A 25,136-nucleotide genomic window follows, 5' to 3' on the forward strand; every position below is an offset into this window, starting at 1 on the left:
CCCCCCGCGCCCCTGCTCAGCCTTGAGCCTGGAACCCTCTGGGTGCCTTCCTCCCTCACCAACTCCTGCTTGCCCTCTAATGCCACTTCCTCCAGGCAGCCTTCCTGGACTCCTGACCCCGGCTATGTCCATCTCTTCCTCTACACCGCCCACCCAGGAGAGCCTATTCCCTTGGTCGGGAAGCATCGTCTTGTTATGTTTTTATTTATGTATTTGAAAGGCAGAGCTACAGAGGGAGATGGAGAGACAGAGAATCTCCCTCTGCTGGTTCAATTCCCCAGATGGCCACAATAATGGAGGCTGGGCCAAGCGCAAACCAGGAGTCTGGAACTCGATTAGGGTCCCCCACGTGGGTGCAGGGGCCCAGGCACTTGGTCCATCTTCCGCTGCTTTCTCAGGTGCACTAGCAGGGAGCCGGATCGGAAGTGGAGCAGCCAGGACTCAAACGGGCGCCCCGCTAAGGGACGCTGGTGTTGCAAGCAGTGGCTTAACCGCTGTGCCAGCGCCAGCCCCGCGCCACACTTCTCAGGGTCCAGTGAGGCTTTCGGACCCATCGGTGTCCTGGAAATGCAGAGGCGTGGGGGGGACACCCACTGTCTCCCACGGTCACCAAGGCTCCTGGCTCAGCTCTTGCCACAGTGCCCACCAGGGGACCTGACGCAGAGGGCGTCCGTCGACAAGTGCCGGGAGACTGTATGAATGGGAGACTGAGCGGCCGGGCTCTCGCGGCGCATGGCATCTGGGGCCTCTGCCCACCGCCCTGCCCGCCTCTTCGCACTGAGTGCAGCCACAGGCTGGCCTGGATTTATCTGGGACAGCCTCTGCTTAAAAAATCCTGCCTGACGAACACGTCAGTCCAGGATCTGCATGTGGGTTCTGGAACACCCGCCGTCCTGCCCCCACCCATCTGCAGCCCCCGGCCAGGTCTGGAGCTGGGGTCCCTCCAGGGGCCTTCTCTCCAGGACACCCCTCCTTGGTTCCTGGGATCCGAGAAGGTGGTTTCTGGAAGCCCCAGGCTGTTGATGGAGGCCCTGGCTGGGGGGCTGGGGGGGGGGGCAGGAGGGCTGGTTTTGGGGACGGTGCTGCCCTCTGGTGGCCGTGGGAAGGCTGATTAAAAACGTGACCTTTTCGGGCCAGCTTCCCTCAGCAAACCTGTCTGGTGCCCAGATCCGCCGGGCTACAGCCAGGATGCCGGGAGCGCCCAGGGGAGGGGAACGCGTCCCGCCCAGCTGGCAGGCCCACACTGCTCCTTGGCATGTGTGCCGGTGACTAATGAGTGTTGCAAACTCCAGTGCGTCCCACACGGAGCTCCTGCTCCCACCAGCCAGCCCCGGGCCGAGCCGCTTCCCTCCAAGCTCGCCCTGACAGTCGCCCCAGGAGTCCTCCTGGGCCCCTCGCCCCCCACCTCCGCGCGTGCGCACACACACCTGCTGTCCGTGGTCTGGCGGCACCTGGTGAGTCTACCCTGAGTCCTCCCATTAAGCCCTGGCCTCCCGCCTGGGGGCCGGCACCAGCCCCTCCCAGAGCTTCCACAAGCCCAGCGGAAAGCCCCCTGCACTTAGGACAAAGCCCACCGCCTGCCTGTGGCCCTGAGTCTCCAGCCCCTCTGGTGTTCACTAGAACAAGGCAAGTCCATTCCTCCCTCTGGGTCACGTGCTTGCCCTCCCTTGGGCTGCAAGGGCTCAGCTTGCATGGTCACCGCTGCATCCCTCACCCCCCAGCAGGAGGCCTGGCCCAACGTCAGGGCTGCAAAGGCAGAGGGGGCAGCTCGCAGGGGCAGGTGCGCCTGAATGTGAGTGTGTGTGCCTGGGCGGGCGAGTGCTGCCCTCGCCTCTCCATCTCGGCCCTGGACTTTGGAGGCGCGGGAGGCGGGGCTTCGGGGCTCCCCTGGTTTCAGCAGGTGCCTGGCGGATAGGGGCGGAGGAGTTCCTGCCTAGGGCGGGGACCAACACCCCTGTCTCTGCTGCCGGGTGCCCAGGCAGTGCCAGGCTCCACACATTCGCCAATGTTTGCCAGGCACTGGGGCTTGGCCTTCGGGGACCCAACACAGGAAGAGACACAGTGAGCCCCCCGGGGGGCGCACCAGATGTGCTACCAGGGGAATGTCCACTGCGATCTCGCCGCGCGCTGGGCACTGCTCTCGGCGCTCCGTCGGTCCCCCCTGAAGTTTGCGGCCAGGGTGAGCCGCAGGAGCCCGGAGCCTCTGCAGGCGGTCAGCGAAATGCCAGAGCCAGGGCCAGGGGAAAGGAGGAGAGCGGCTGTGTGAGGGGCTGGGAGAACTTTCTGGGCGCGTGCCGCCGCAAGGGCTGAGGCCCGAGGAAGAAGTGGGTGCTTCCTGCTCAGCGCAAGCACCTTGGCTGGGTTTTTAGCCGGCGGGCCCCAGCTCACGGCCCTGCTAGGGCCTCACGACCCCGGCTCCGCACAGGAGCAGCGCCTCGCCCTAGAACCCCCCCGGAAGGTCACGCTGGCCTGCGCGGACCCGGCCCCAGGCGCCTTTCCGGCTCTGAGGTTTCTCCCGGAGGCGGAGCCCGCAGCTGCCAATCCCGCTTCGCCCCGCCCCGCCCCATCCCGGGCCCGCCCCGGAGCCCGGCCCGGCGCGCATGCGTCGGTGCGTCCGCCGCGCGGCCTGGCCCCGGGACCCGCTATGCTGACAGCGGTCGTGGTCTGGGCCTGGCCGTGTCCGGCCCACGGCCTCGTGGTCCCCGCCGGGCCCCCGCCGTGACCGCCTGTGCTTGCCCTGTGGGGGGGCAGGGGAGCTGGGCCCCAGCGCCGCCTCCTCCGGCCCTGCTGGGCCCCCTGGGCAGGTTGCTCTGCCTGAGATGAGGCGCGTGGGCGTTGCGCGAGGAGCGGTCAGCCGGTGGCCGGTGGCCGGTGGCTGCGCCTCGTCTTCTCTTCGTGCCTTTTCCGGGATGTTTCTCCCCGCGCCCAGGGAGCAGCTGGACCCCCTGCGCCCTGGCGGTCGCGCAGCCAGGGGCTCCCGGACTCCCCTCCCCCCAGGAACTGCCTGAGTCACTCGCAGGACCCCCTAACCTTCCCGCCACGCGCGTGGCAGACCGAGGAGGAGCCCAGCCCCGGCCCTGTGGCCCCCGGGGGCCTGCGCCAGCGGGCGGGAGCGCGCTCTCGGCCTTCCAAACACATCTTTAGAAAATAGCCGGAAACTGAGCTTGGCCCCACTCCTGGGCAGGTGCGGCCAGCTCGCCCCTGCGTGACCGTGCGCCGCGGCCCGTCGTGAGGATTCTGGGTCGACACAGGGCGGCCGGCACCCGGGGAGGGGCCGTGTGCGGACGGCAGCTCTGGCACGCACGTGTGGCCATTTGCACTGTTCTCACAGACACACGCACGCACGCCCCCAAAGCAGAAAAGGTTTCGTTTTTGTTTTTAAAGCCTTTTTATTTAAAAACAAAAACAAAAAACCAAAACCCAAATCAAAATATTTCCCACTGGAGGCTATTTTTTTTCATCTTTTTAAAAATTTTATTACACAAATATCTCCCATTCCCACGTGTCAGAGGAAGGATGTCCTTGCTCTAAAACCCACAGTGGAGAACTCTTAGAAAACAAAACCAAGCCCAGCCAGCGCCCTCCTGCCCGGTCCAAGTGACCCGCGCGGCCGCCAGGCCGCAGCCCCTGCTAGACGCTTACATTTAATTTAAAGTTTTAGCACGACATTGGAGATCGACTCTAAATCAGCAACAAAAAATAGAGATATTTACAATATTTCTCCGAAAAACAAAAAACACAACCAAACCCTTTAAACATAGTGACTTTAGGAGTTTTATTTATGGAGCAGTTATTTTTAATCACCAAGTGATTTTATATTATATATATATAAATTTTCTTCCTTTCCTTTGTGGTTTTTCGCCCCGGTGCTGGACAGATGGAGGCAGGGCCGGGTCCTGCAGTCTGAGGGTGGCCTCTCCCGGCAGGGCCGCGCGGGGCAGCGCCAGGCTCTGCTGTCCCCAGAGACACTTCTCTTCCTCCGCCTCTAAAATCCAGTTCCCCCTCACAGTCCCAAAGAAAAGCCAAGCCCAGCGAGGGCATCGGGCCGTCGGCCGCCGCTCCTGGGCTCCCTTTTCCGTGGGCCAATTTACGTGCACGGTAAAAATGCTTGTTTTGCCAAACCCCCAAACAAACATTAAAAACCAAAACCCAAAACAAAGCATCAGCTTGGAATTCCTGTGGCTGCAATGTCCCGAAGTCAGAGGCACTCTCCCGGCACAATCCCTGCTGAGGGGGTCTCTCCACCTCCCTTATAAAAAGACAAGGAAACAAAACAGTCATATTTGCAGTATTTTCCACAGGAGCAACCAAAAAAAGGCAGGAAGCTTCCACGTACGGGTCCTTAGCGGTAATATCAGTAAGGTTTTGCTCGATACCCAGGGTTCTTTGCAGAGAAGTCCCCTAACTGAGGCACTCTGGAATAAGTCACTGGCATTTCCTCAAAGCTCCAGCCCCGAGTGCCGGGGCCTGGAGGCCGACAGACGGGCGGAGGGTCACGGGAGCAGACATCAGCAGATCCGAAGAAACAGACACAACACCACCCCCACCAGGGCCCAGGCTCCTGAGGCCGGTTAATGCCAGTCAAAGCTGGGCCAGGTGGCAAAGAGGGTCTCTATTGCTTTGGAAGTGCAAGGGTGCAGTTGGCGTCTCTCCTCTGGGCGGCTCGCGCTTCAGGCCCCTGCACCTGGGCTCCGGCCCCTCCGGCCGCAGGGCTGGAGGAGGAAAGCCTGAGACTGGGCCACCGGGAAGGGGTCAGGAAGGCAGGGGCTGGAGGACGAGGCGGCGGGCGAGGTTGTGCTATCAGTGTCCTTGCAGGGAGCAGAGTGCAGATCCGCGGCTGTCCAGCTCCGCCCAGCATCCCCTCACACGTACTGACCACGAGATTCCCACCTTCCTTTCTTTTCTTTTTTTTAAAGTGCAAAAAGCTCTCTGCTGCCCTAGAGAGAGGATCTTTGGACAGGCCGTTGAATGCAAAGGGGGCAGCTGATGGGGCTTGACACAGGACGGTGGAGCGGGAGACAGCGCGCTCCCCCACCCTCCTCCACACACACGCACGACACTCAGCCACACACACAGAGGCACATGCACACCCCCTTCCACGGCGACAGAGGGCAGGTGACTGGCTTCTAAGCTGGACCCCCTGCCCCAGCGAGCCCACGGGCTCTGGGGGCTACGCTAAACCAGAGGCCTGGAGGAACCTGGCTGGCAGGCAGGTGGGGACGTGGCCCAGGCCTCTGCCTGCCCCATGCTGGGGGAGACAGGCTGCTCTCGGTGACACGCATCCTAGGGAAGCCCTATCCAGGCAGGGATGAGGACATGTGGGAAGGGCAGTCGGGGAGGTGGTGCCTGTCTCAGAATCTTCCCGGGCAGGGATGAACTGGGGGTGTCCCTGGGGTAGGCAGTTCCAGCTCCTCGAAAGAGCTTCAACCCCAGTAAGTGCAACAAGGACCTCACAGAGACTCGTGGGAAGCCTGGGCCGGGGCGGGTGGGAAACCTCATGGCGCGAAGGACATTGCGCTCAGGGAGGAGGACAGCGCAGACGCGGGCGCGAGGTCTCGGCCGCCTCCACAGCACCAGTGTGACCTGCTGGGCCTGGCGGTCCTGGGGCTGCCGCCCCTCCTGCAGAAGCCGGGAGAGTGACGGGAGAGACACGCACCGGACACCTCAAGGAGAACCTGGCCACGGAGGCTGGGCCGCTTTCTTCCCTGGAAGCTTGCTCAGGACCAGGCACTGCTGGGGACCACGGGTGGGGAGGAGGGGCCCAGGGCCCAGTGCAGATGAAGGCTGCACAAACACCCGCACTCAGAGCCTGGCCTCCTGACAGCCCGGGCTCTCCCCTCGGCTCCATCTGCGCCTCCCTGTTCCTTAGGAGGAAGAGGGGCAGGCAGGTCAGCCTCGTGTCCACCGCCCTCCCCGCCTGGCCTCCAGCGGAGGGGCTCAGGGGACAGGCGAGCAGAGAGGGAGTGTGACGCTGGCTTCAGAGCCCGTGCAGGGGCGGGGAGAGGCTCTCCTCGGTGGGCAGTCAGGGGACGATCGCCCCTGTCCCGTCGGCCGGGCGTCTAGCTGATCTTCTGTATCAGCTTCTCGTCTGACAGGCAGTAGAGGCTGTTGATGGACAGGTCTGAGATGAAGTGCTCGCAGGCTTTCCTAGTGATCTGCTTGCACCCGCGAAGGTCGATCAAGGTGACGTTGGCAATGCGCCGTAGGTAGATCAGGGTCTGGTCTGTCAACTTATTGCAACCTGTAGGGAAAGTGGCCGTGAGGAGACGGTCACACACACACTCACTCATACACACACACACACTCATACACACACACACACTCATACACAGACACTCTCACACACTCTCACACTCATACACACACACTCACACTCATACACACACACTCATACACACACACACTCCATACACACACTCACTCATACACTCACACACTCACACACATACACTCACAAGCCTTCCTCTGCCGTGCATCTCCCCCTCTTCTCTATGAAAGCCCTCTCAGTCCCACAGCTGCCTGGCTCCCAGAAGCCCCTGCTGCACGAACCCCAGCACCACACTGCAGGCAGCACAGGGCTGTGAGGCCGGCCACGCTGCAGGCAGGTGGTGGTACGCACACACACCTGGCTCCAGTACTCAAGGACACGCCCCCACCCGTTCACACAGAGACTGAGGAACCGAGTTAACAGGGCTCAGTCCACAGGCCCAGTTCCAGCAGCCTACCTGCCATGTTGAGCTCTGTGAGGGAGTAGCGGGTGGAAGACCCGACGGCTGTGAGGAGGTTGGAGGACTGATCTGTAAGGTGGCTGCAGTGGCTGAGGTCGAGGCGAGACAGGAGGGGCATGTGGCGGATGATGAGGCGAAGCGTGGCGTCCGTGATGTCCAGGCCCGCCAGCCGGAAGTCAGTCATGTTCCGGAGCTTGCTGCGATTGTCCTGACCTGCAAGGGCAAGAAGAGAGCAAGATCAAAACTCTGAGTTCTCTCATGCGGCGCCGAAGCTGCAGGCGGCGGTGGCTGCTGGCTGGCCAGGCCCCCTTGAAGGGTTAAGCTGCACTGCCCACGCCCAGCCCTGCCTCCAGGGAGTGCGGCTGCGTGGGGGCAGTTCCTAGGGAACCAGACAAGTTCTCGCTCTTCCCTGCTGCTGGGCTGGGTATGCCCGGAATGCTCCTCCCCTCCCTCCACCCCTGCGCACCTCCAGACCATCACAGACAGCTTCTGACGCGTCACCTCAACCGTGAAGTCTTGAGACTTCCTCAGGCTGACACTCTCCGGGCCCCAAACTCCACTGACCCAAAAAATGCACTTACTCCTCTGTGGCAGGTAGTTACCTGCTCGCACAGTTAACCTGCGCTCGTCCACAGGCCAACATTCTGGTCTCATTTTGTTCTCTCCTAGGTTCCCATGGCATCACTTTGAAGACTGTCTGAAAACAAAGCTCCCCCAAGACCCGAAGCCAGGCCCATGGCATACCTGGTTTATCAGCGGGTGGAGTCAGCAAGTCCCGAATTTGAGGGTCCTTAATTCCTACTGCCCACCGGAGATCAAGGGTCCTGAGAAGGGGGCAGCTGGAGGTGCTGAGAGCAGAGACTGCAGACCAGGAGCAGCCTGCTAGGAGGAGGTCTTTCAGCCCTGGCAAACAGCAGCAGAGGCGGTCAGTGACACCCTGGCGCACAAAGCCTAACCCGCCAGCCATCGCCGCAGAGGAAATGGGAGACAGGGCCGTGCTCTGAGCTCCCAGTAACCAGGCTCTAGGATTCCTGTGCTGTGCTACACCGCATCTTCCCGCTCTGGGAGTAAACCCACTGCTTAGCTGCTGTCACAACAATGCAAAAGGGAGTGACTTCCCATCTTTCCAAGATCTTAAATGCCGACGGGAACAGGGCTTTCCAAAGCGCATGCCCAAGGCAGCCTCTGACTTGAGCTTCCTCTTGAGCGGTGACGCCGCAGCACCCGACCCCATTTCGATGGAGTCCAGTGCAGTGGCAGGCTCGGCGCTGTGGACGCCGTGGACACTGGCAGTCTGCAGAAAGGCAGCCCTGCCAACAACGCAGCTCCTAGAGCCGTCCCTGGGCCCATGGAAGGACAGCAGCAGGGTCCCCACCTACCTGGCAGCCTATTGACGAGCCACGTCAACTGCTTTTTGGAGATGTTGGTCCAACTGAGGTCGAGGCTAACTGGTTGCCTCTTGATGATGCCACTGAGAGCTTGTGGTACGATGGCCTTACACCTACTTAAGTCAATTTTCGTCCAAAGTCTCTTGTCGCAGCACCTGGGACAAGGGAGCAAACCAGCTGTCACTATAACTCGATGCCCCTGTCAACAGAGTTCCCAACACAGCTGCTCAAGCAGCTAAGCACTGGAGGGTCATTCTTCCTCTCCACATTCTCCTGCAAGTATGTAAGGACCACACCCTGTCGGTGTTTCAATCAGAGATGAGGTAGGCACTGTTGTCTCTACAGCGCTCAACACTCTGCAAACCTGTGTCAGGCAGTGTGTACAGAACTTGGCCAGGCACCGGTGCTGTGGCGTAGCCGATAAAGCTGCTGCCTGTAGTGCCGGCATCCCACACGGGTGCTGGTTCACGACCTGGCTGTTCCACTTCCGATCCAGCTCTCTGCTGTGGCCTGGGAAAGCTGTGAAGATGGCTCGAGTGCTTGGGCCCCTGCACCCACATGGGAGACCCGGAAGCAGCTCCTGGCTCCAGACTGGCCCAGCTCTGGCCATTGTGGCCATTTGGAGAGTGAACCAGTGGATGGAAGACCTCTCTCTACCTCTGCCTTTCAAATAAATAAATCTTAAAAAAAAAAAAAAAAAAAAAAAAAGTTCATCCTGATTAATTCTAGAGGGGATGGAAATACAACAGCTGTCAGGCACACGCAGCGCAACAGACGGTAACGTCTTCATCCGCTTAACAGGTGTGGCTCCTCCTGAGGCATCTAAGGGAGCATCTGAGGTTTCTGACTTCTCACTGCCTGCGGCCACCAGGCCTGTGCCCTGCTCTGGGCACTACTCACCCGGTTCACCCCACCTGAAGCCCACTCCTGGGGCAGCCAGAGTCTTCGCCTACCTCTAGAGCTTCTGCCTCAGTGCTACCTTGACATTTTTCCAGCCAGTCCAGGCCCAGAGTATGAGGGAGAAGCCTGATTTCCCACTGCAGCTCACAAACCCACAGGCCACAAACAGCACTGCGCCCTGAGGGCTTCCCTCTTACACTCTGCAGCCCCCACTCTGAGCCAGGCTGAGTCTGGCTGGCAGAGGGAGGAGACAGCACGCCATGGAGACCTACGCACCTCGGCCTCCAACCAAGGAGCAGAGCCAGCAGACCTACTAGTCCCAAAGAAAGAAACAGTAAGAATTTGGGTAGATCGCATATTAACTCAGATTTGGGAAGTAGAGTTGTGTTTGCAAGAATATTTGTATTTAGGGAGTGGAAAAATTTCACCAATGGCACTTACAATCTGCAGCAACGTCAAGTTGCTGGCCACAAAGCAAGGGCCCTTAAACCCAAGCGTGCATCTGAAGTTCCTGGAGGGGAGTTCCAGAAGCAGACCTTGGGCGCCCCTCAGGCTGAGTCACGAAGCCTGGGGGGGCCTGGAGAACCTGCATTTTTAACAAGTTCCCAGGTGGATGCCTCTGGTCAGGATGCCACACTTTGACCCATACACAAGGGACATAGGCTTAACAGAAAACCAACCCCGCCCCACGGGAAGTTCTTTGCTCCTCACCACCAGGGATGGCTGCCCCATGTGTTCAACGTGCAACATGAGCAGAAATGTCAGGGCTGTTGAAGACCCCCAGGACTCAGGACGCTTCACAACTGCACCCTGCAGGAAAGGGATTCTGATCCAAGTTTGGGGGCTGAGCATCCGAACCGTGAGACCTTCACACTCCCACACACTCTCGCTGATGGAGAGGCTACTGAGGCAGGGGCTTAAGCAAGGTTGCCCACGTGACTGGGACACCACGGGCTCCTGACCATCACCTGCGGAGTGCAGCCACCTTGAGGACAAAGTTCCAGCCCTTGAGACTCTATATAAAGTTTTAGAACCAGTGGTACAAATCTACCCCCAAAATCTGTTTCCCTCCCCCAGCAGATTGGAAAGCACAGAGCAGGAGAGGAGGCGAGGGCCCGCGTTCCCCAAGGACGCCTGCAGGCACGGCTGGCCCCACCTTTAGAGGACCCGCAGTGTGGGGAACAGACTGGGTCACTGCGCTCCTCAGAGGATGTCACAAGCCTCCAACGTCAAGGTGCGTGCTGCTCTGGCATGGAAACCCACACCCCGAGTCCTGACCCCTGCATCCCTGCTCACCATTTATACCACGTCTTGCACACTCGCATACATTCACAAAGTTCTCTGCGGCTGAGGTAGCGGAAGACAGACATCCAGACCTCCCGCTGCATCCAGCTGTCGTCTCCGTCCTGAGCCCAACTGCCCCGGCCATTCAGCCTGGCTGCACCCCCCTCCTCTGCACTGTCATCTTCCTCCTCCTCCTCCTCTTCCTCCTCCTCTCCCCCCAGCCCCTCCTCATCCCCACGCTGGGGGGTGCGGGCTGGGCAGTGCTGCACTAGCACACGGGGGGAATGGCGCAGGTTGGCAGAGGAGGCCGTGATGGCCTGCAGCTTGGGCACAATGGATGTCCCGTGGAGCTCTTTGGTGGGCCTCTGCAGCGTGACAGTGAGGTACGATCCCCGGATCTTGGCTTTCTCAACTTCAGACAGCTCCTTTTTGCCGCTCGGATTGTTCTCCTTCTCCCGTACCATGGTGCGCTCTGTGGCCTGCAGCCGCAGCAACTGCCGCCTCTTGAAGCGCTCATCGCGGCTGGCACTGTGGTGGTCGCTGGGGCCAGCCCCAGGGGATGACCGAGTCACCATGCCCCGGGGGGACACCGGGTCATGGATGAGCTGCAGCATGGAAGTGGGTGAGTGAGGCGGGGGTGTGAGGGGCTCGTCGCAGCTCCGCAGGGGCCGCAGGACTTTGGCTTGTACGGCTTCTTCATCGCTCTCTTCCATTTTCCGTTTCTGCAGAACAGGCCCAGAAAAAGCAACATCAGTGCTGTCTTTCTCCCAAACCCTCTAAGCCAGGGATGGGAAACCTTTTTTCAGCCAAAGATCGTTCAGATATTTTGTAACATCATCTGCCGGCCACTTCAAAGCATGCACTTAAAAATCAGCCTGGGGGCCAGCACTGTGGTGCAGTGGGTAAAGGCACAGGCGCCTGTGGCGCCAGCATCCCACATGGGTGCCATTTCAGGTCCCAGCTGCTTCGCTTCTGATCCAGCCCTCTGCTGATGTGCCTGGGAAGGTAGTAGAGGATGGTCCAAATCCTTGGGACCCTGCCACCCATGTGCAAGACCCAGAGGAAGCGCCTGACTCATCGGCCCAGCTCTAGCCGTTGTGGCCTTTGGGGACTGAACCAGTGGATAGGAGGTGTCTCTGTAACTCAGCCTTTCAAATAAATAAATAAACCTTCAAAAAATTGTTACCCTGCTACAGATTTTTTGAATTTCAAGTCTGGCCTGTGGCTGACTTGGCAGGGCCAGCCCAAGTGATCGATCCCACAGGCCTTGTACAGCCCACGGGCCAAGCTTCCCCACCCCTGCAAACCAACAACAGGAGAGCTTCACTGTCTCAGGGCACTAGAGAAGACAGTCACTGCTACTGTGGGGCTGACCCCAGCCCTCGCAAACATCACAGAATGCTGAGTGTAAGCCGAACGTTCTCAAATGGGTCAATGGGAAACCAACTTGGGACGAAAGGTTTATATCCAAATACAGAGGAGTGAGATCCAAATTTGGGCCACCTGATTCCATAGCCTACCCCAGCCAACACTTGTCCCAATTTCTGGATTATAATTCCCTGGGCCAAATACTCTTTAGAGACCACAACTCTACCTCTATGTAATCTGGTCATTTTTAACCTGGTCTTTAATTTAGCTCTTCCACTCAACAGATGTTCCTCATTTTTTTTTTAAAGTTACATATTTATTTGACAGAGTTACAGAGGGAGAGGCAGAGAGAGGGAGAGAGATCTTCCATCTACTGGTTCACTCTCCAAATGGCTGCAACAGCCAGGACTGGGCCAAGTTGAAGTCAGGAGCTAGGAATTTCATGCAGGTCTCCCATATGAGTGGTACGGGCCCAAGTATTAGGGCTGTCCTCTGCTGCCTTCCCAGGCACATTAGCAAGGAGCTGGATTGGAAGTGGGTCAGCTGAGACGCAAATTAGCACTCTTGCTAGATGCTAGCATCGTCTTAGCCCACTGCACAATGGCAGCCCCAGGTGTGCCTCATGTTAGGGGTGTTAGAAAACCAGGGCACCCACTCTATTGAAACAGGAGGTCAGGGTTGCTAGCCCAGGCTTTTAGTCCCACCAGGCCTAAGCGGAACTCTGCCAGGCTCCCTGTAAGAGAGGAAGCAGAGAACCAGAGCTTCCCTGCAAGTGTCCCACCACAGAGGGGTCTGCTTAGGATGACAGAGGAACTACCATAGAGGACACAACCTGTCCTGGGGCACTTAATGTCAATCAGACAATGGCCCTTTCTTGGAGTTCGCCTTGACCATTCCTTGGCAAAGTCCAGTCAACATGGAACCATACTGGTAGTTCAGATCTTTCTTAATTTATTATTATTATTATTATTTTTATTTTTTATTTTTTATTTTTTTGACAGGCAGAGTGGACAGTGAGAGAGAGAGAGAGAGAAAGGTCTTCCTTTGCCGTTGGTTCGCCCTCCAATGGCCGCCGCAGCCGGTGCGCTGTGGCCGGCGCACCGCGCTAATCCGATGCCAGGAGCCAGGAGCCAGGTGCTTTTCCTGGTCTCCCATGGGGTGCAGGGCCCAAGCACCTGGGCCATCCTCCACTGTACTCCCTGGCCACAGCAGAGGGCTGGCCTGGAAGAGGGGCAACCGGGACAGATTCCGGCGCCCCGACCGGGACTAGAACCTGGTGTGCCGGCGCCGCTAGGCGGAGGATTAGCCTAGTGAGCTGCGGCGCGGGCCTTTATTATTATTTTTTAAAAGATTTATTTGGGAGGCTTGCACTGTGGCATAGCGGATAAAGTCACTGCCTACAATGCTGACATCCCATATGGGTGCCAGTTCAAGTCCCAGCTGCTCCACTTCCCATCCAGCTTCCTGCTAATGTGCCTGGGAAGGCAGCAGAAGATGGCCCAAGTCTTTGGGCCCCTGCACCCAATGTGGGAGACCAGATGAAGCTCCTGGCTCCTGGCTTCAGCCTGGCCCAGCCCTGGCTGTTGTGGCCGTCTGGGGAGTGAAAACCAATGGATGGAAGCTTGCTCTCTCTCATCAATCAAAAAACAAAAAACAAAAGAGGGAAAAGTTTAGCACTAGTAAGCTCCAGAATTCCTTGCCCTTGAATATATTTAGGGGCAGGTGTTTGACATAGCAGTTAAGATTCTGCTTGGGGTAGCTGTGTCCCAGATGTGGGTGCTGGCTCTGCTACTGATGCTAGGTTCCGGCTAATGGGCACCCTGGTGGGATCAGGTGATAGCTCAAATAGCCGAATTCCTAGTGCCCACGTGGGAGACTTAGATCTCCCATTCTCTGCCTCTAAAATAAAACAAAAATAAGAAAGATATTTAGACTAAAAAGTTGACTGCCTCAGCGCCCAACTGGGAAGAAATAAAAAGAAAAAAAACTCCTGTACCTACTCCCTCAGCCCTGTGAGGGTGTCTCCCTGAAGGACTGACATTAGGCCGGCTGCTCCCTCTGTGTGTGCCTTAGCTGGTCCTGCCTTGCCAGTCCGAGTAACCAGAATCCTCTTAGTCTGCTGATGTTACTGGCATCAACTGGGCTGGCAACTCTGGGACAAGGTCATGGTGCTAGTCCCCTCTAGGGGAGGGGCAGAGCTTTCTGGGAGGCCACAAGGAGAGACAAAAATGTGAACTTGCTTAACTGGAAACTCAGGCACACCACCACACTTCCTGGCCGCCTCAGGCTGGGCTGCCGCCTCCCACAGTCACATTCCTCAGGAGAGATCCTGCGGGCCCAACTGCCCCCCTCAGACTGCCCTGTTGTAGCTTCTTGCTTTTTAGAGCCCCAGAGCATGAAAACCTCAGGACTTTTCAGATGCAAGTGGAACAGTATTTAGTAACTAAAAAGTGTTAAAGATGCAAACAAAGAAAAAATAGTTAACCAAAGGGAAAAAGATATCAAATATACAGCTAAAAATAATCTCCATGCCGGAGGAACTCTGAACACTGCCACAAAGGCGAGCTCGGAGCCTCGTCCACACTTCACGCCGATTTTCTCAACCACGGTGCGGTCTGGAACAGGGTTCTTACCTGGGCTTTCTCCGAGCTGTCCTCCTGGTAGCACTTGGGGCACTCCCAGCAGTTCGGCAATTCCTCATTAAGCAGGCCTTCTCCATCCATCTGGAGGTATACAGGGATGTTAAAAAAAAAAAAAAAAAAAAAAGGCAGTCTCTTCAGTCTCCTTTAATAACAACACAGTGGAGAAACACGCTGGTCTCCAAGGGTAGACTAACACCCACTCCCAGCCACTGGGAGCTTCCCACCCTCCTTCTTGGTTATCCGATCCCAGTTAAGCTGCATGAAGAGAGCTTGTTGGCCTGTGGGCTCCTCTCTGACACAGGTGTTCTACTGAGGGTCTCATGACAACGACACCAGACTTGATCCTGACAGTTGGGCACAGTTATAATTGCTTTGGTTCAGAGACTAATGATCTAGTGTTTTTGTTTTTTTGACAGGCAGAGTGGACAGTGAGAGAGAGACAGACAGAAAGGTCTTCCTTTGCCGTTGGTTCACCCTCCAATGGCCACTGCGGCCGGCACACCGCGCTGATCCGATGGCAGGAGCCAGGTACTTAACCTGGTCTCCCATGGGGTGCAGGGCCCAAGCACTTGGGCCATCCTCCACTGCCTTCCCGGGCCACAGCAGAGAGCTGGCCTGGAAGAGGGGCAACCGGGACAGAATCCAGCACCCCGACCGGGACTAGAACCTGGTGTGCCGGCGCCACAAGGCGGAGGATTAGCCTAGTGAGCTGCGGCGCCGGCTGATCTGGTGTTTGACTCAATGTTCTCAACTGTAAAATGGGGATACACACAACTGATTATGGTGAAAACAACAGCACTCAGCTTATAGGGCTGTGGTGAGGATTAACTGTATATTATATAAAGCATTAGAAAGTATGTGGCACATATCCTGGTTGCTTTGTATTAATCATCATTATAATCAAGGAGATAATGCTCTCATTAATTCTAAGATGCGCCTTTTTCACATTTTAGTCTTTATAAAATTCGGCTGCTTCTCACAATTGACAATGTCTTATAACCACTGTCAGCCAGGTGGTAGTCATATTTGACTCTTTTTATTTTTTATTTATTTTTTACTTTTTTGACAGGCGGAGTGGACAGTGAGAAAGAGAGACAGAAAGAAAGGTCTTCCTTTGCCGTTGGTTCACCCCCAATGGCCAGTGCAGCCGGCGCACAGCGCTGATCCGAAGCCAGGAGGCAGGTGCTTCTTATGGTCTCCCACGCGGGTGCAGGGCCCAAGGACTCAGGCCATCCTCCACTGCACTCCCAGGCCATAGCAGAGAGCTAGACAGGAAGAGGAGCGACCAGACAGAATCTGGCGCCCCGACGGGGACTAGAACCCGGTGTGCTGGCGCCGCAGGCAAAGGATGAGCCTAGTAAGCCTCGGCACCGGCCCATATTTGATTCTTTCTGACCAAGAAAGTCCCACTACCCATTTAAAAGAGGATTCACAGGGTTGTCTTAAAGGTTAAACAGAGAATATATGTGAAACTGCAGTTCTCTGCCCTGCACACCAGGCTCATAAATAAAAAAAATACATAAGGACCTGCGGGGACCCTTGGGAGCCCAGGTCTCAACTTCTTCATTCCCTTTTTAAAGCCCTCAGCCTGATCCTGAGCATCCATCAAATGCCAGCCGATGTTACTACCCTCACCATCCCTCGTGAACTCATACTCAGAGGTGCACTGAAGTAAGGGTGCGCAGGCTTCAGGCACGATGCTGTAGTTCCATGATGGCCCAGGGAACCCACACAGGATCCACGGGCCAGAGAGTAAACTCCCTGAGGGCCAGGACCAGGTCCACTTTGTGCACTGTTCCATCCGGAGGGTCTGCCAGACAGCCTCCTGAGTCGCAGGCATGTCAGTCAAGGGTTCATGTCAGACTACTCTGGGCAGCGATGGTGGCAGCCTGTACGCCAGGTGCCCCACTCTCTGTGGCTCCACTCAGAATCTCTAGGGCCTCCTCACCTGCAGGCAGCCAGGATGCACGATCTCATTGCAGATACAGCATTCCATGAGTTTCTTCTCAAAGTCCTGTGTCTCCTCATTCTGATCCACCTCTCCACAGAGGGAACATGTGACCGAGTGAGGCAGCCTGGGCTGTAAGAGGAGAAAGACAGGAACCGAGAGCGCAGACTCAGAGCCTTGTCATTCCAGCTTCCCTTTACCTCACGCTGGGAAATCTGGTTCCTGGAAATCTCCAGCAAACACTCGGGGAGCATGCAGACAGGGTGGAGTGAAGAGAGCTTTCTGCTAGGAAAACTCACGGGGGCAGAGGCAGGGGACAACATTCAACTGCATGGGAACTAGAGACAAATAGACTAGTTCATTTTCAGTTGGCCTGTTCTTGGCCTTAATTAAAGAGGGGACAGAGGGCAGTGATTTTCTCTTCAAATGTCCCTGTTTAAAAATTGGGAAAATAAGGCCAACATTTTTTTTTTTTTTTGGACAGGCAGAGTGGATAGTGAGAGAGAGAGACAGAGAGAAAGGTCTTCCTTTTGCCGTTGGTTCACCCTCCAATGGCCGCCACGGCTGGCGCGCTGCAGTTGGTGCACCGCGCTGATCCGAAGGCAGGAGCCAGGTACTTATCCTGGTCTCCCATGGGGTGCGGGGCCCAAGTACTTGGGCCATCCTCCACTGCCTTCCCGGGCCACAGCAGAGAGCTGGCCTGGAAGAGGGGCAACCGGGACAGATTCCGGTGCCCCGACCGGGACTAGAACCCGGTGTGCCGGCACCGCTAGGTGGAGGATTAGCCTAGTGAGCCGCGGCGCCGGCTCAAGGCCAACATATTAATAAGGAAATGTTCATACTAGATCCCTCCCTTCTGCACCAAGGGAGGAGAGGAACAACGTAAAGGGGGCACAGCTCTTCCTCCCCAATGCTACACCTCGGGACTCTACACTGCTGTGTCCAGGCCCTCTGGCATTGCCACCCCGCCCCCAAGTTCTTTACCCAGCAGATCACTCACTGCCAAGCACTGTCGGAGGACACAGGACTGCTTCATGCGTCCAGGCCCCCCGAACTTCTTCATGTCCCTGCAGTAGTGGCAAACACCACACTCTCCTTGCACACAGGCTTTGCATTTTCGACATCGCACTCGTCTCCGCCTGGCTCCTGACACGATAGGGGATGCAGCAGCTGGCCTCACAGGGGTTAAGCGTGGAGCTGGCTTCATAGTGTGAGGCTTTGTGATGGGGATGGTAGGGACCCGCACCTTTGGCCGGGTGGGGAATTTAAGCTGGAAAGAGAAAGCAGTGAGGTCAGCTCTATCAGGTTGCTTTAAGACTGGAGAGGGTAGAAATTACATGGCAGTATACCTAGCCCCAGGCTTGGTGAACTATGGCCTGTGGGCAAATCTGCCCATTGCCTGTTTTTATAAATAATTATAATCGTTTATGTATTGTCTATGGCTTTCAAGCTTCAATGGTAGCATTAAGAAGCTGTGACTTATATGGTTCGCAAAACCTCAAATGTTCACCACCTCAACCTTTACAGAAAAACCTGCCAACCTGTCCTGGCTCTGCAGCCACTTCCTTAGCTGCAGCCTTCCACTTTGCAGAGCTGTGAGGTGGGCCTCACCGAAGCTTTCTGGGGAATGCCAGGCGCCCACGTCACCCTAAAGCCCCTCCAGGATTTCTTCCCAACTATTCAGAATATAGACCTAAACGAGACTGCAAGCCACTTGAGGGTAGCACTGGCCTTGCGCGTTTGTTGAAGTACTCCGAGTCCAAGCATGTAACCTGGTCCATTAAGTGTGGCCCAAATCTCTCAGGTGTGTGTTTGTAATTTTAGCTTTGTATTTACCCTGCTAGTGACCTTTCAAGGACAAGTTCACACCTGGTCATAAACACTTTTCTGACACAAAATCCTCAGCAGTCAGAATGACTGGACTGTTCTGAGGCTTTATGGGGCTTCTCTACCCAGGAAGGGAGAGGTTCTTAGACACTGAGCTCCACTCCTTTATATTCTGCCAGGACACCCTGGAGCAGGATAGCTTTGCATGTTTTAGGTAGGGAACACCAAAGGGAGACCTAATTTATTCCTCAAGTTCATGGCCAGAATCAAAACACTATCATTTATTCCATACATAACCTTGACAGAGGACAATATGAAAATATTATACAAGATGTAAACTGAACGGGCTAGAACTGAACATCTGTAACGGAAAATCTATTAGCTGATGGTAATTCCTTTCTTCTCTTTTCAATTCCATATTGAAAAGTCCCAACTACAGGGACTCTTCAGAACATGGTCTCCCTGTTACAAAAAAAATACCCCTGGACTTTAAATGTGTAAGTAATTACTTTAACTAGTTTTAAACCATAGCTGTGAGAATGATTGTGTCACTGGGTCACAAAGAGAGGAGCTCATCCACTTTGGTGAACAAAGGCAAAACTCACATCTGAATTTAGAGGGAGGCCTCCCAGTTTGACACTTCTATTAAGAAAGTCACCTCCAAAGATGGCCAATTACCCCAACCTAAGAGTCAAAACGAACTGAATCCCGATTTTTCTGTCTGTATTAATGCACCAAAAGCCACCCTGCCTCTAGCTGTTCTTTTTCTTCCCAGAATCGTAGTGATCAACCAGCAAAAAGCTTAATTCAGCAGCCCAAAGACCAAGCGGAACAGCCTTACCTTATCCCTTTTTGGCCACTGCACTATAGGGACTCCAGTGAGGGCTAACTTGGGATCGCTGTTGGCAAGCTCCTCCAGTAAAATCTAGAGTTGGGACAGGAAAGGAGAAAAAAGCAGGCACAGTGAACACGGAGCCAATTCTCCACACCAGCCACAGTCCCTGTAGGACCACGGGCAGAGGAGGGTGGCAGCTGTCTGGGGTTCCCCTTTATACACAGACTCGCCGAAAGGAGTAAATCAAAGAGGAGAGAAAGACTAGCGCAGTCCTATCACGACTTCACACTTAAGCTTTGCCCCACCTCACTACCTGGGCACTGTACTTACACTAGGGCAACTGTTGCCTGTCAGGCAGTTCCAGCCATGATAGTAACTCTTCATACTGCCCCTTTCAATTTCCTTAGTAAATTTAACTTGTAAAGTTCTGCCCTCACTTTGCAGATGTGAGCAAACTGGCACAAACTGACTGGCTAATGCTGAATTAATGAGACCAACAGCAGAGCCTTAGCGTCCTGATTCAACCCAGGGCTTCTTGTTCGAAGGCTGATCACAGACATTTCAGTCTCACGTTGTTCTTTCACACTCACAGAGGCAGTTACATACCTTCACTCCTAAAAACGGGGCAGGAACAATCTCCAGGCCACCAGTTCTCACAGATTTAACCAATCAAGTCTGAATGACTTAGGAACAGCGCTACAGAAACTGCCACTGAAGTGGATCATACCGGTTGACTGTTATTTTGAAAGAAACCCTTTATGAAATGTAGACATTTCTGAAGCCCAACCTTCTTCCTCTGACCTCATGAGCCCTAAGGCAAGGCCAACAGTCAGAGAATGGAAATCTGGGAGGTAATTCACACTTGCCTTAGGTGTGTGTAGGGTAGTAACTACTTCAGCAAAAACTAGACTTGGATCCCATACAAGTCAGCACGCCCAGGCCATATTTAACACTCCTTCTCCCCATTCTGTGTTTATGCTGGTGTACTCAACACTGACTAAGGATCCTGCTCCAGATCCTGGAGTGGGGACTCGGAGGGGCCCTCTAACTCATCCCAAGAAGCTTCTCCGGGAAAGAATGCTTGTTGCCAAGTCTCCAGATGCCTCTCACCTTCCCCCAAACTGATTTCATCTGCGACCGTTTTATTTACTTCAAGTTGCTATGGCACCCTATCCTGGAGCCTCCTGCTAACGCCACACTGCGTGGGGGTGAGGAGGCGGGGTGTGGTGCCACGTGGGACCAGGCTCTGATATGGGCTCCTAATCTTCCTGGGGTGAAAAATTCAGGTCCATTCAAAATGTTGTGCTGGGAGTGCAGAGTGCAGGGCTCCCCTCCCCCACGTCGCACTGTGAGGAGTAGGACTCTGCCCATTTCCTCTGCAGGAGAGAACTGAGCTGTCCACAAACAGGGACTTTCCACTCTCAGCAAAACAGGCAACGCAGAAAGACTGGTGATTGTTAAAGAGAGTAGAAAAGGAACTTAACTGTTCACTTAAAAAAAAAAAAAGGCAGTCAAAAATCTACCTGTAAGACCTCTGGGGGAGCAGTACAGGGCAGGCGGAGAGACTGTGGAAGGTGGGGGCAGCTGGTCACGCACACAGGACTCAGTGGCTGGGTAAGTGTGGGTGTGGAGGGAAATGCAGATTTCCTTCCAAGCCTTTTTCGCTGGGGCCATTCAACCAAGCACGCCCTGCTTTCATCAGAAAAGGCAGACTCCAGCTGAGGCCCCACAGAACCATATAAAGAAGCCACCACCCCTCACCAGAGGGGTTTGGGATGGAAGAGCGGGGGTGGAGTGCCGAAAGGCTGCCGCCTACCGAGGCTCCAGGCTTTCGGGAGAGCATTCACACACAGGCCCACACCCCACAGCTCACAGGAAGGGAAACAGAACAGAGGGCGCCTGGGCAGCAGGGGGAAAGGATTCCCGAAAGCCAAGCAACTCCATCCGCAGCACATCCCAACAGGAGGACAAGTGCAGCGCCGGCTCAGGCACCACGAAGTCACACCGCCTCTCCTGGACTCGCCCCACAGGCACTGCTTCTGCCCCTTCGCCAGACAAAGTCCCTACAGTTAACACACTCCCCAAACCAGAAAGGGTTCGCCAACCGACCACCTGACCTTGTGTTTCTGGTCGCTCTGGAGCTGCCGAGGCTCTTGGGTGAAGTTTCCCCAACGTCTTTGTTTTGTTTTCTGTATCAGAAGTTGTGCCGAAGGAGTTAGGTTTTCTGCCTCTAACAAAATCCTGATTTACTTGGAAATTCTGGAATCTCAGAGCACACACGGCAGGGCAGTCTGGCCCTAACCTTTCCGACCAGCCAGAGAGAGCAGCGTGCAGCGCTCTGAGCTCCTTCTCAGCCCTTCAGCTCAGCCGCGGCTTCCTGTGCCTGCGAACAATGCTGCTGCGTCACCCACATGCAGCTCCCAGAAATGCTTTGCAACGGAAGATGGCAGGAGGGGGAGCTGAGCTCGAGCGAGCGAGCCAGGCAAAGGGCCCAGCCGTTCTGCTGCAGAGCCGGCGGGGGTGTGCACGGCGCCTGCTCTCTTCCTCGCGATTGGAGGAGGCCCTGCCGGGGAGGGCACTGAGCTGGCCTCCGCCCCATCTCCCTCCCACCACCACCACCGCAATAGGAGAACCCAGGGCCAGCCCCTGGAGGGCTCCGCTGGCAGACTTCTGAAGGCGCCAGCGAAAGGAAAAGCTTTAACCCATTCAGGGAGCTACACGCTGGCACCCAGGTCCACGTCGGTCCTTGTCTCAGTCCACACCCTTCCCCTCAGGGTCACTCTTATTGTTACAGCCAGTGTTCTCTTGCTGATTGCACACACACTTCTCTCTCTCCTCTCAGGAAACACACTGGATCGCCCACGGTCCAGTCTCCCTGGAGGAGCCATGCATCAGCTCCTCCGGAGTTACCCTCTCTCTCCTGGCACACTGCCTGCTTCACCTGCCCTCACTGACGCCAATGCCAGCCCACAATCCAGAACCAGGCTATGTGTTTCCAGAAAAACCTTCAGAAAGAGCAATTACAGCCAATACCGAGACACAACAGAGGCCTCCTCCGGCTCTAGCAGTCACCACAATATCTGAAATATCTATGGAGCAATCTTTCAGCAGCTCCCTCGTGAGCAAGCCACCAAGTCACACAGCTGAGTACAACCCAAGGTCAAAGCGCTTTGCCTTTGTGCCTCTAAACATGGTGCCGGAAGTCAGAACAAGGCTTTCTCGCAACTCTGGCCAGTCTCTCCTGCCCAGCAGATGGCTCCACACTCAGATACATACTCCAGCACTTCCACTTCTACTCAAGTCTGTTGTGCCCGCCTCATTCTCCACATTCCGTAGATGAAGCAGCCAGCCTCGTATCCAATCAGACACCTCAATGCCCAGACAGTCCCCTGACTGACACTTGTTGCTCACACCTCCAGGTGCTGACCCTCAGCCACGGCGAGGCTCAGCCGGCACACTCTGCAGGCTGCAGAAAGGGGGGGTGCACACACCAGCGGGGCTCTGAGATTTCCATGGCACTGAACCGCAGCACAGCAGACGTTTGAGTTCAAATTTATGTAATCCTTAGATTCTCACAAATACCACTTGGCCTTTTTAGAAATTATAGATGCTACTTTGACACAAATATCTGGCTCTAACTGCTGGAAGCAATGTTGTTTACTTCAGGACAGCTCTCTCAGTGAGTTTCTGGTACAGACTCGGTGTCTAACAGGTCTTCTGGGGCCTGGGCTTGGTTGTTGGGACAAGCACTAACTTTGATAGTGTAGCAGTCTCCAACCCGAGGGGGAGCGCCTGAGCCCTCCTGGAAATGCTGGGACGACCATCCTAACCTGAAACCTCTGTCTAGCACCAAGGCTAAAAGAGCCAGTACAATCATACTTTGAAAAGTTAGTTTTGGTCTTCAGTGCCATGTAACCCAGAGGGATGATAAAATACAACTACTTAAGAGAATCAAAACAAAACACAAGTTCAAGTTGTAGCAAGTGCAAATTCTAGAATCCGCCAGATAAGGGCACTAAGAAACTGCAAGGAAGCTCCCAGATCTCAACTTAAACAAAGCCTCATTTTTCCCCTCTTATTAATTCACAATAAAAGGCAACAAAGAAATAGTAAAAATATGACATAATACAGGAATACAATGAAAATATCTCAAAGAGTTACATACATTTTAACCTAATCTCTACATGCCTCAAAACTCAGATGATTTAATTAAAACTTTCTATTCAGTAAGAATCTGAATTATTACAAATATCTTGCTAGTAAAACCTGCGAATTGGGGGCGGTACTGTGATGTAGTGAGTAAAAGCAGCCGCCTGCAGTGCTGGCATCCCATATGGGTGCTAGTTTGAGTCCTAGCTGCTCTACTTCTGATCTAGCTCTCTGCTGTGGCCTGGGAAAGCAGTAGAAGCTGGCCCAAGTCCTTGGGCCCCTGCACCCATGTGGGAGACCTGGAAGAAGCTTCAGGCTCCTGGCTTCAGATCGGCATGGCTCCAGCCATTGCAGCAATTTGGGGAGTGAACCAGCAGATGGAAGACCTCTCTCGTCTCTGCCTCTAATTCTGCCCTTCAAATAAATAAATAAATCTTTTAAAAACAAACAAACAAAAAACCCTGCAAATGAAGTTTCATTTGCACAGGCTTATCTGGTTTGGTAAGTTAATAGCTGATTAAAAGGGTCTTCCACCAGTTGTTCTTAGTAGCACACTCACCCACAAAGTGATAAAGAAAATTCCTGATCACCCTCTCTATAGCCACCATCTCTCTGCCTCAGTCCCATCATATTGCGATGGAGACGGTGTGAATATTTAGATCCATAGCTATAGCAGAGAGAGACAAAAACCTAACGTATACATCACTACAGAGCACGGTCACTGATCTGAATCATCTACCAGGAAGGTCTATTAGCTGGTGGATTACAACGGTGCCTCTTCTTGCAGGACAGCCCCTGCCACCCCTCCCTCAGTGTCTGCTCTGTGCCCTGCATCACACACAGTACCTGCAGCTGGGTATGTGCTTACTGGTTCCTCACACACAGAGGCAGCTTTATTCATAACAGCGCAATCAATGAATTTCATAGATCTGTAACATCTAATTTTTTTTGCTATAATAATACTCCGGCTTATTAAGTACTTTTTAACATTACCATTCATTCTAATAACAACCCCATGGAAACAGTTTTTAAAGAAAACAGTAATTTGCCCAAAGTATGACTGGCAGATTTATCAAAAAGCTTGTGTCTGTGTGTGTGTGTGTGTGTGTACAGAGAAACTGCTTTGTCACAAAAATAAACACAATGGGGCTAGCATCGTGGCACAGCAGATAAAGCCACGGCCTGCAATGCCAGCATCCCCATATGTGTGCTGGTTTGTGTCCCAGCTGCTCCACTTTCAATCCAGTTCCCTGCTAGTGGCCTGGGAACAGCAACAGGAGATGGCCCAAGTGTTTGGGCCCTTGCCACTCATGTGGGAGCCCCAGACCCAGCTTCTGGTTTCAGCCTGGTTTACCCCTGGCTATTGCAGCCATCTGTGGAGTGAACCAGCACATGGAGCATTTCTGTCTCTCCCTCTCTCTCTTCAAGTAAATAAATATATAAATCTTTATAAGAATACAAACAGGGGACAGCCCTGTGGTGCAGCGGGTAAAGCCACCGCCTGCCGTGCTGGCATCCCATATGGGGTGCCAGTTCGAGTCCTGGCTGTTCCACTTCCAATCCAGCTCTCTGCTATGGCCTGGGAAAGCAGAAAAAGATGGCCGAAGTCCTTGGGCCACTGTACTCCTATGGGAGACCTGGAAGAAGCTCCAGGGTCCAGTCTTTGGATTGGCTCAGTTCTGGCTGTTAAGGCCATTTGGGGAGTGAACAAGCGAAGGCCTCTCTCTCTCCCTGCCTCTGCCTCTCTGTGATTCTGCCTTTCAAATAAATAAATACTTAAAAAATACAAGTGAAGCAATAAATTCCTATTAAAAATGTGAACTCTTTCAAGCGGACTCCCACCGCCCTGCTGTGCTCTGCTGTCAGCAGTCTGGGGTGCACCCCTGCATGCCCACACACATCAGTATCACTGTACTATACATTCCGCCTCCCACTCTGCTCTCCACTCAAGGACACGACTTCAATTTTAGAAATGCCAGAGTGTCTCACAGCAGGAGCAGACACTGCACCTTTCAGAGCACCTGGGGAGTCGAGGTTACCCAGACTCTCACCAGGCACCTTGGACAG

General features: G+C 54.8%; 1 protein-coding gene and 1 long non-coding RNA gene across 6 annotated transcripts in view; one reads left to right on the plus strand and one right to left on the minus strand.

The window, feature by feature from the left end:
* Positions 1–1,142: 1,142 nt before the first annotated feature.
* LOC127484753 (uncharacterized) lies at positions 1,143–8,824 on the plus strand. Its single transcript, XR_007911968.2, has 2 exons — positions 1,143–1,454; positions 7,398–8,824. It is a non-coding gene; the product is annotated as an uncharacterized lncRNA (long non-coding RNA).
* KDM2A (lysine demethylase 2A) overlaps positions 3,751–25,136 on the minus strand; it is a 132,527-nt gene continuing 111,141 nt past the window's right edge. For all 5 annotated transcript variants that reach the window (XM_070067682.1, XM_051826502.2, XM_051826510.2 and 2 more), the window contains 9 exons: positions 18,927–19,010; positions 17,259–17,528; positions 16,259–16,390; positions 14,302–14,391; positions 10,313–11,022; positions 8,108–8,271; positions 7,473–7,631; positions 6,726–6,941; positions 3,751–6,241 (listed from right to left, as the gene is read on the minus strand). In XM_070067682.1, the coding sequence (XP_069923783.1) occupies positions 6,060–6,241; positions 6,726–6,941; positions 7,473–7,631; positions 8,108–8,271; positions 10,313–11,022; positions 14,302–14,391; positions 16,259–16,390; positions 17,259–17,528; positions 18,927–19,010 (2,007 nt within the window). In that variant the 3' untranslated portion in view covers positions 3,751–6,059. The remainder of the gene's footprint in view (positions 6,242–6,725; positions 6,942–7,472; positions 7,632–8,107; positions 8,272–10,312; positions 11,023–14,301; positions 14,392–16,258; positions 16,391–17,258; positions 17,529–18,926; positions 19,011–25,136) is intronic.

This window comes from Oryctolagus cuniculus, chromosome 1, assembly GCF_964237555.1.
Source record: "Oryctolagus cuniculus chromosome 1, mOryCun1.1, whole genome shotgun sequence".
Taxonomy (NCBI): Eukaryota; Metazoa; Chordata; class Mammalia; order Lagomorpha; family Leporidae; genus Oryctolagus; species Oryctolagus cuniculus.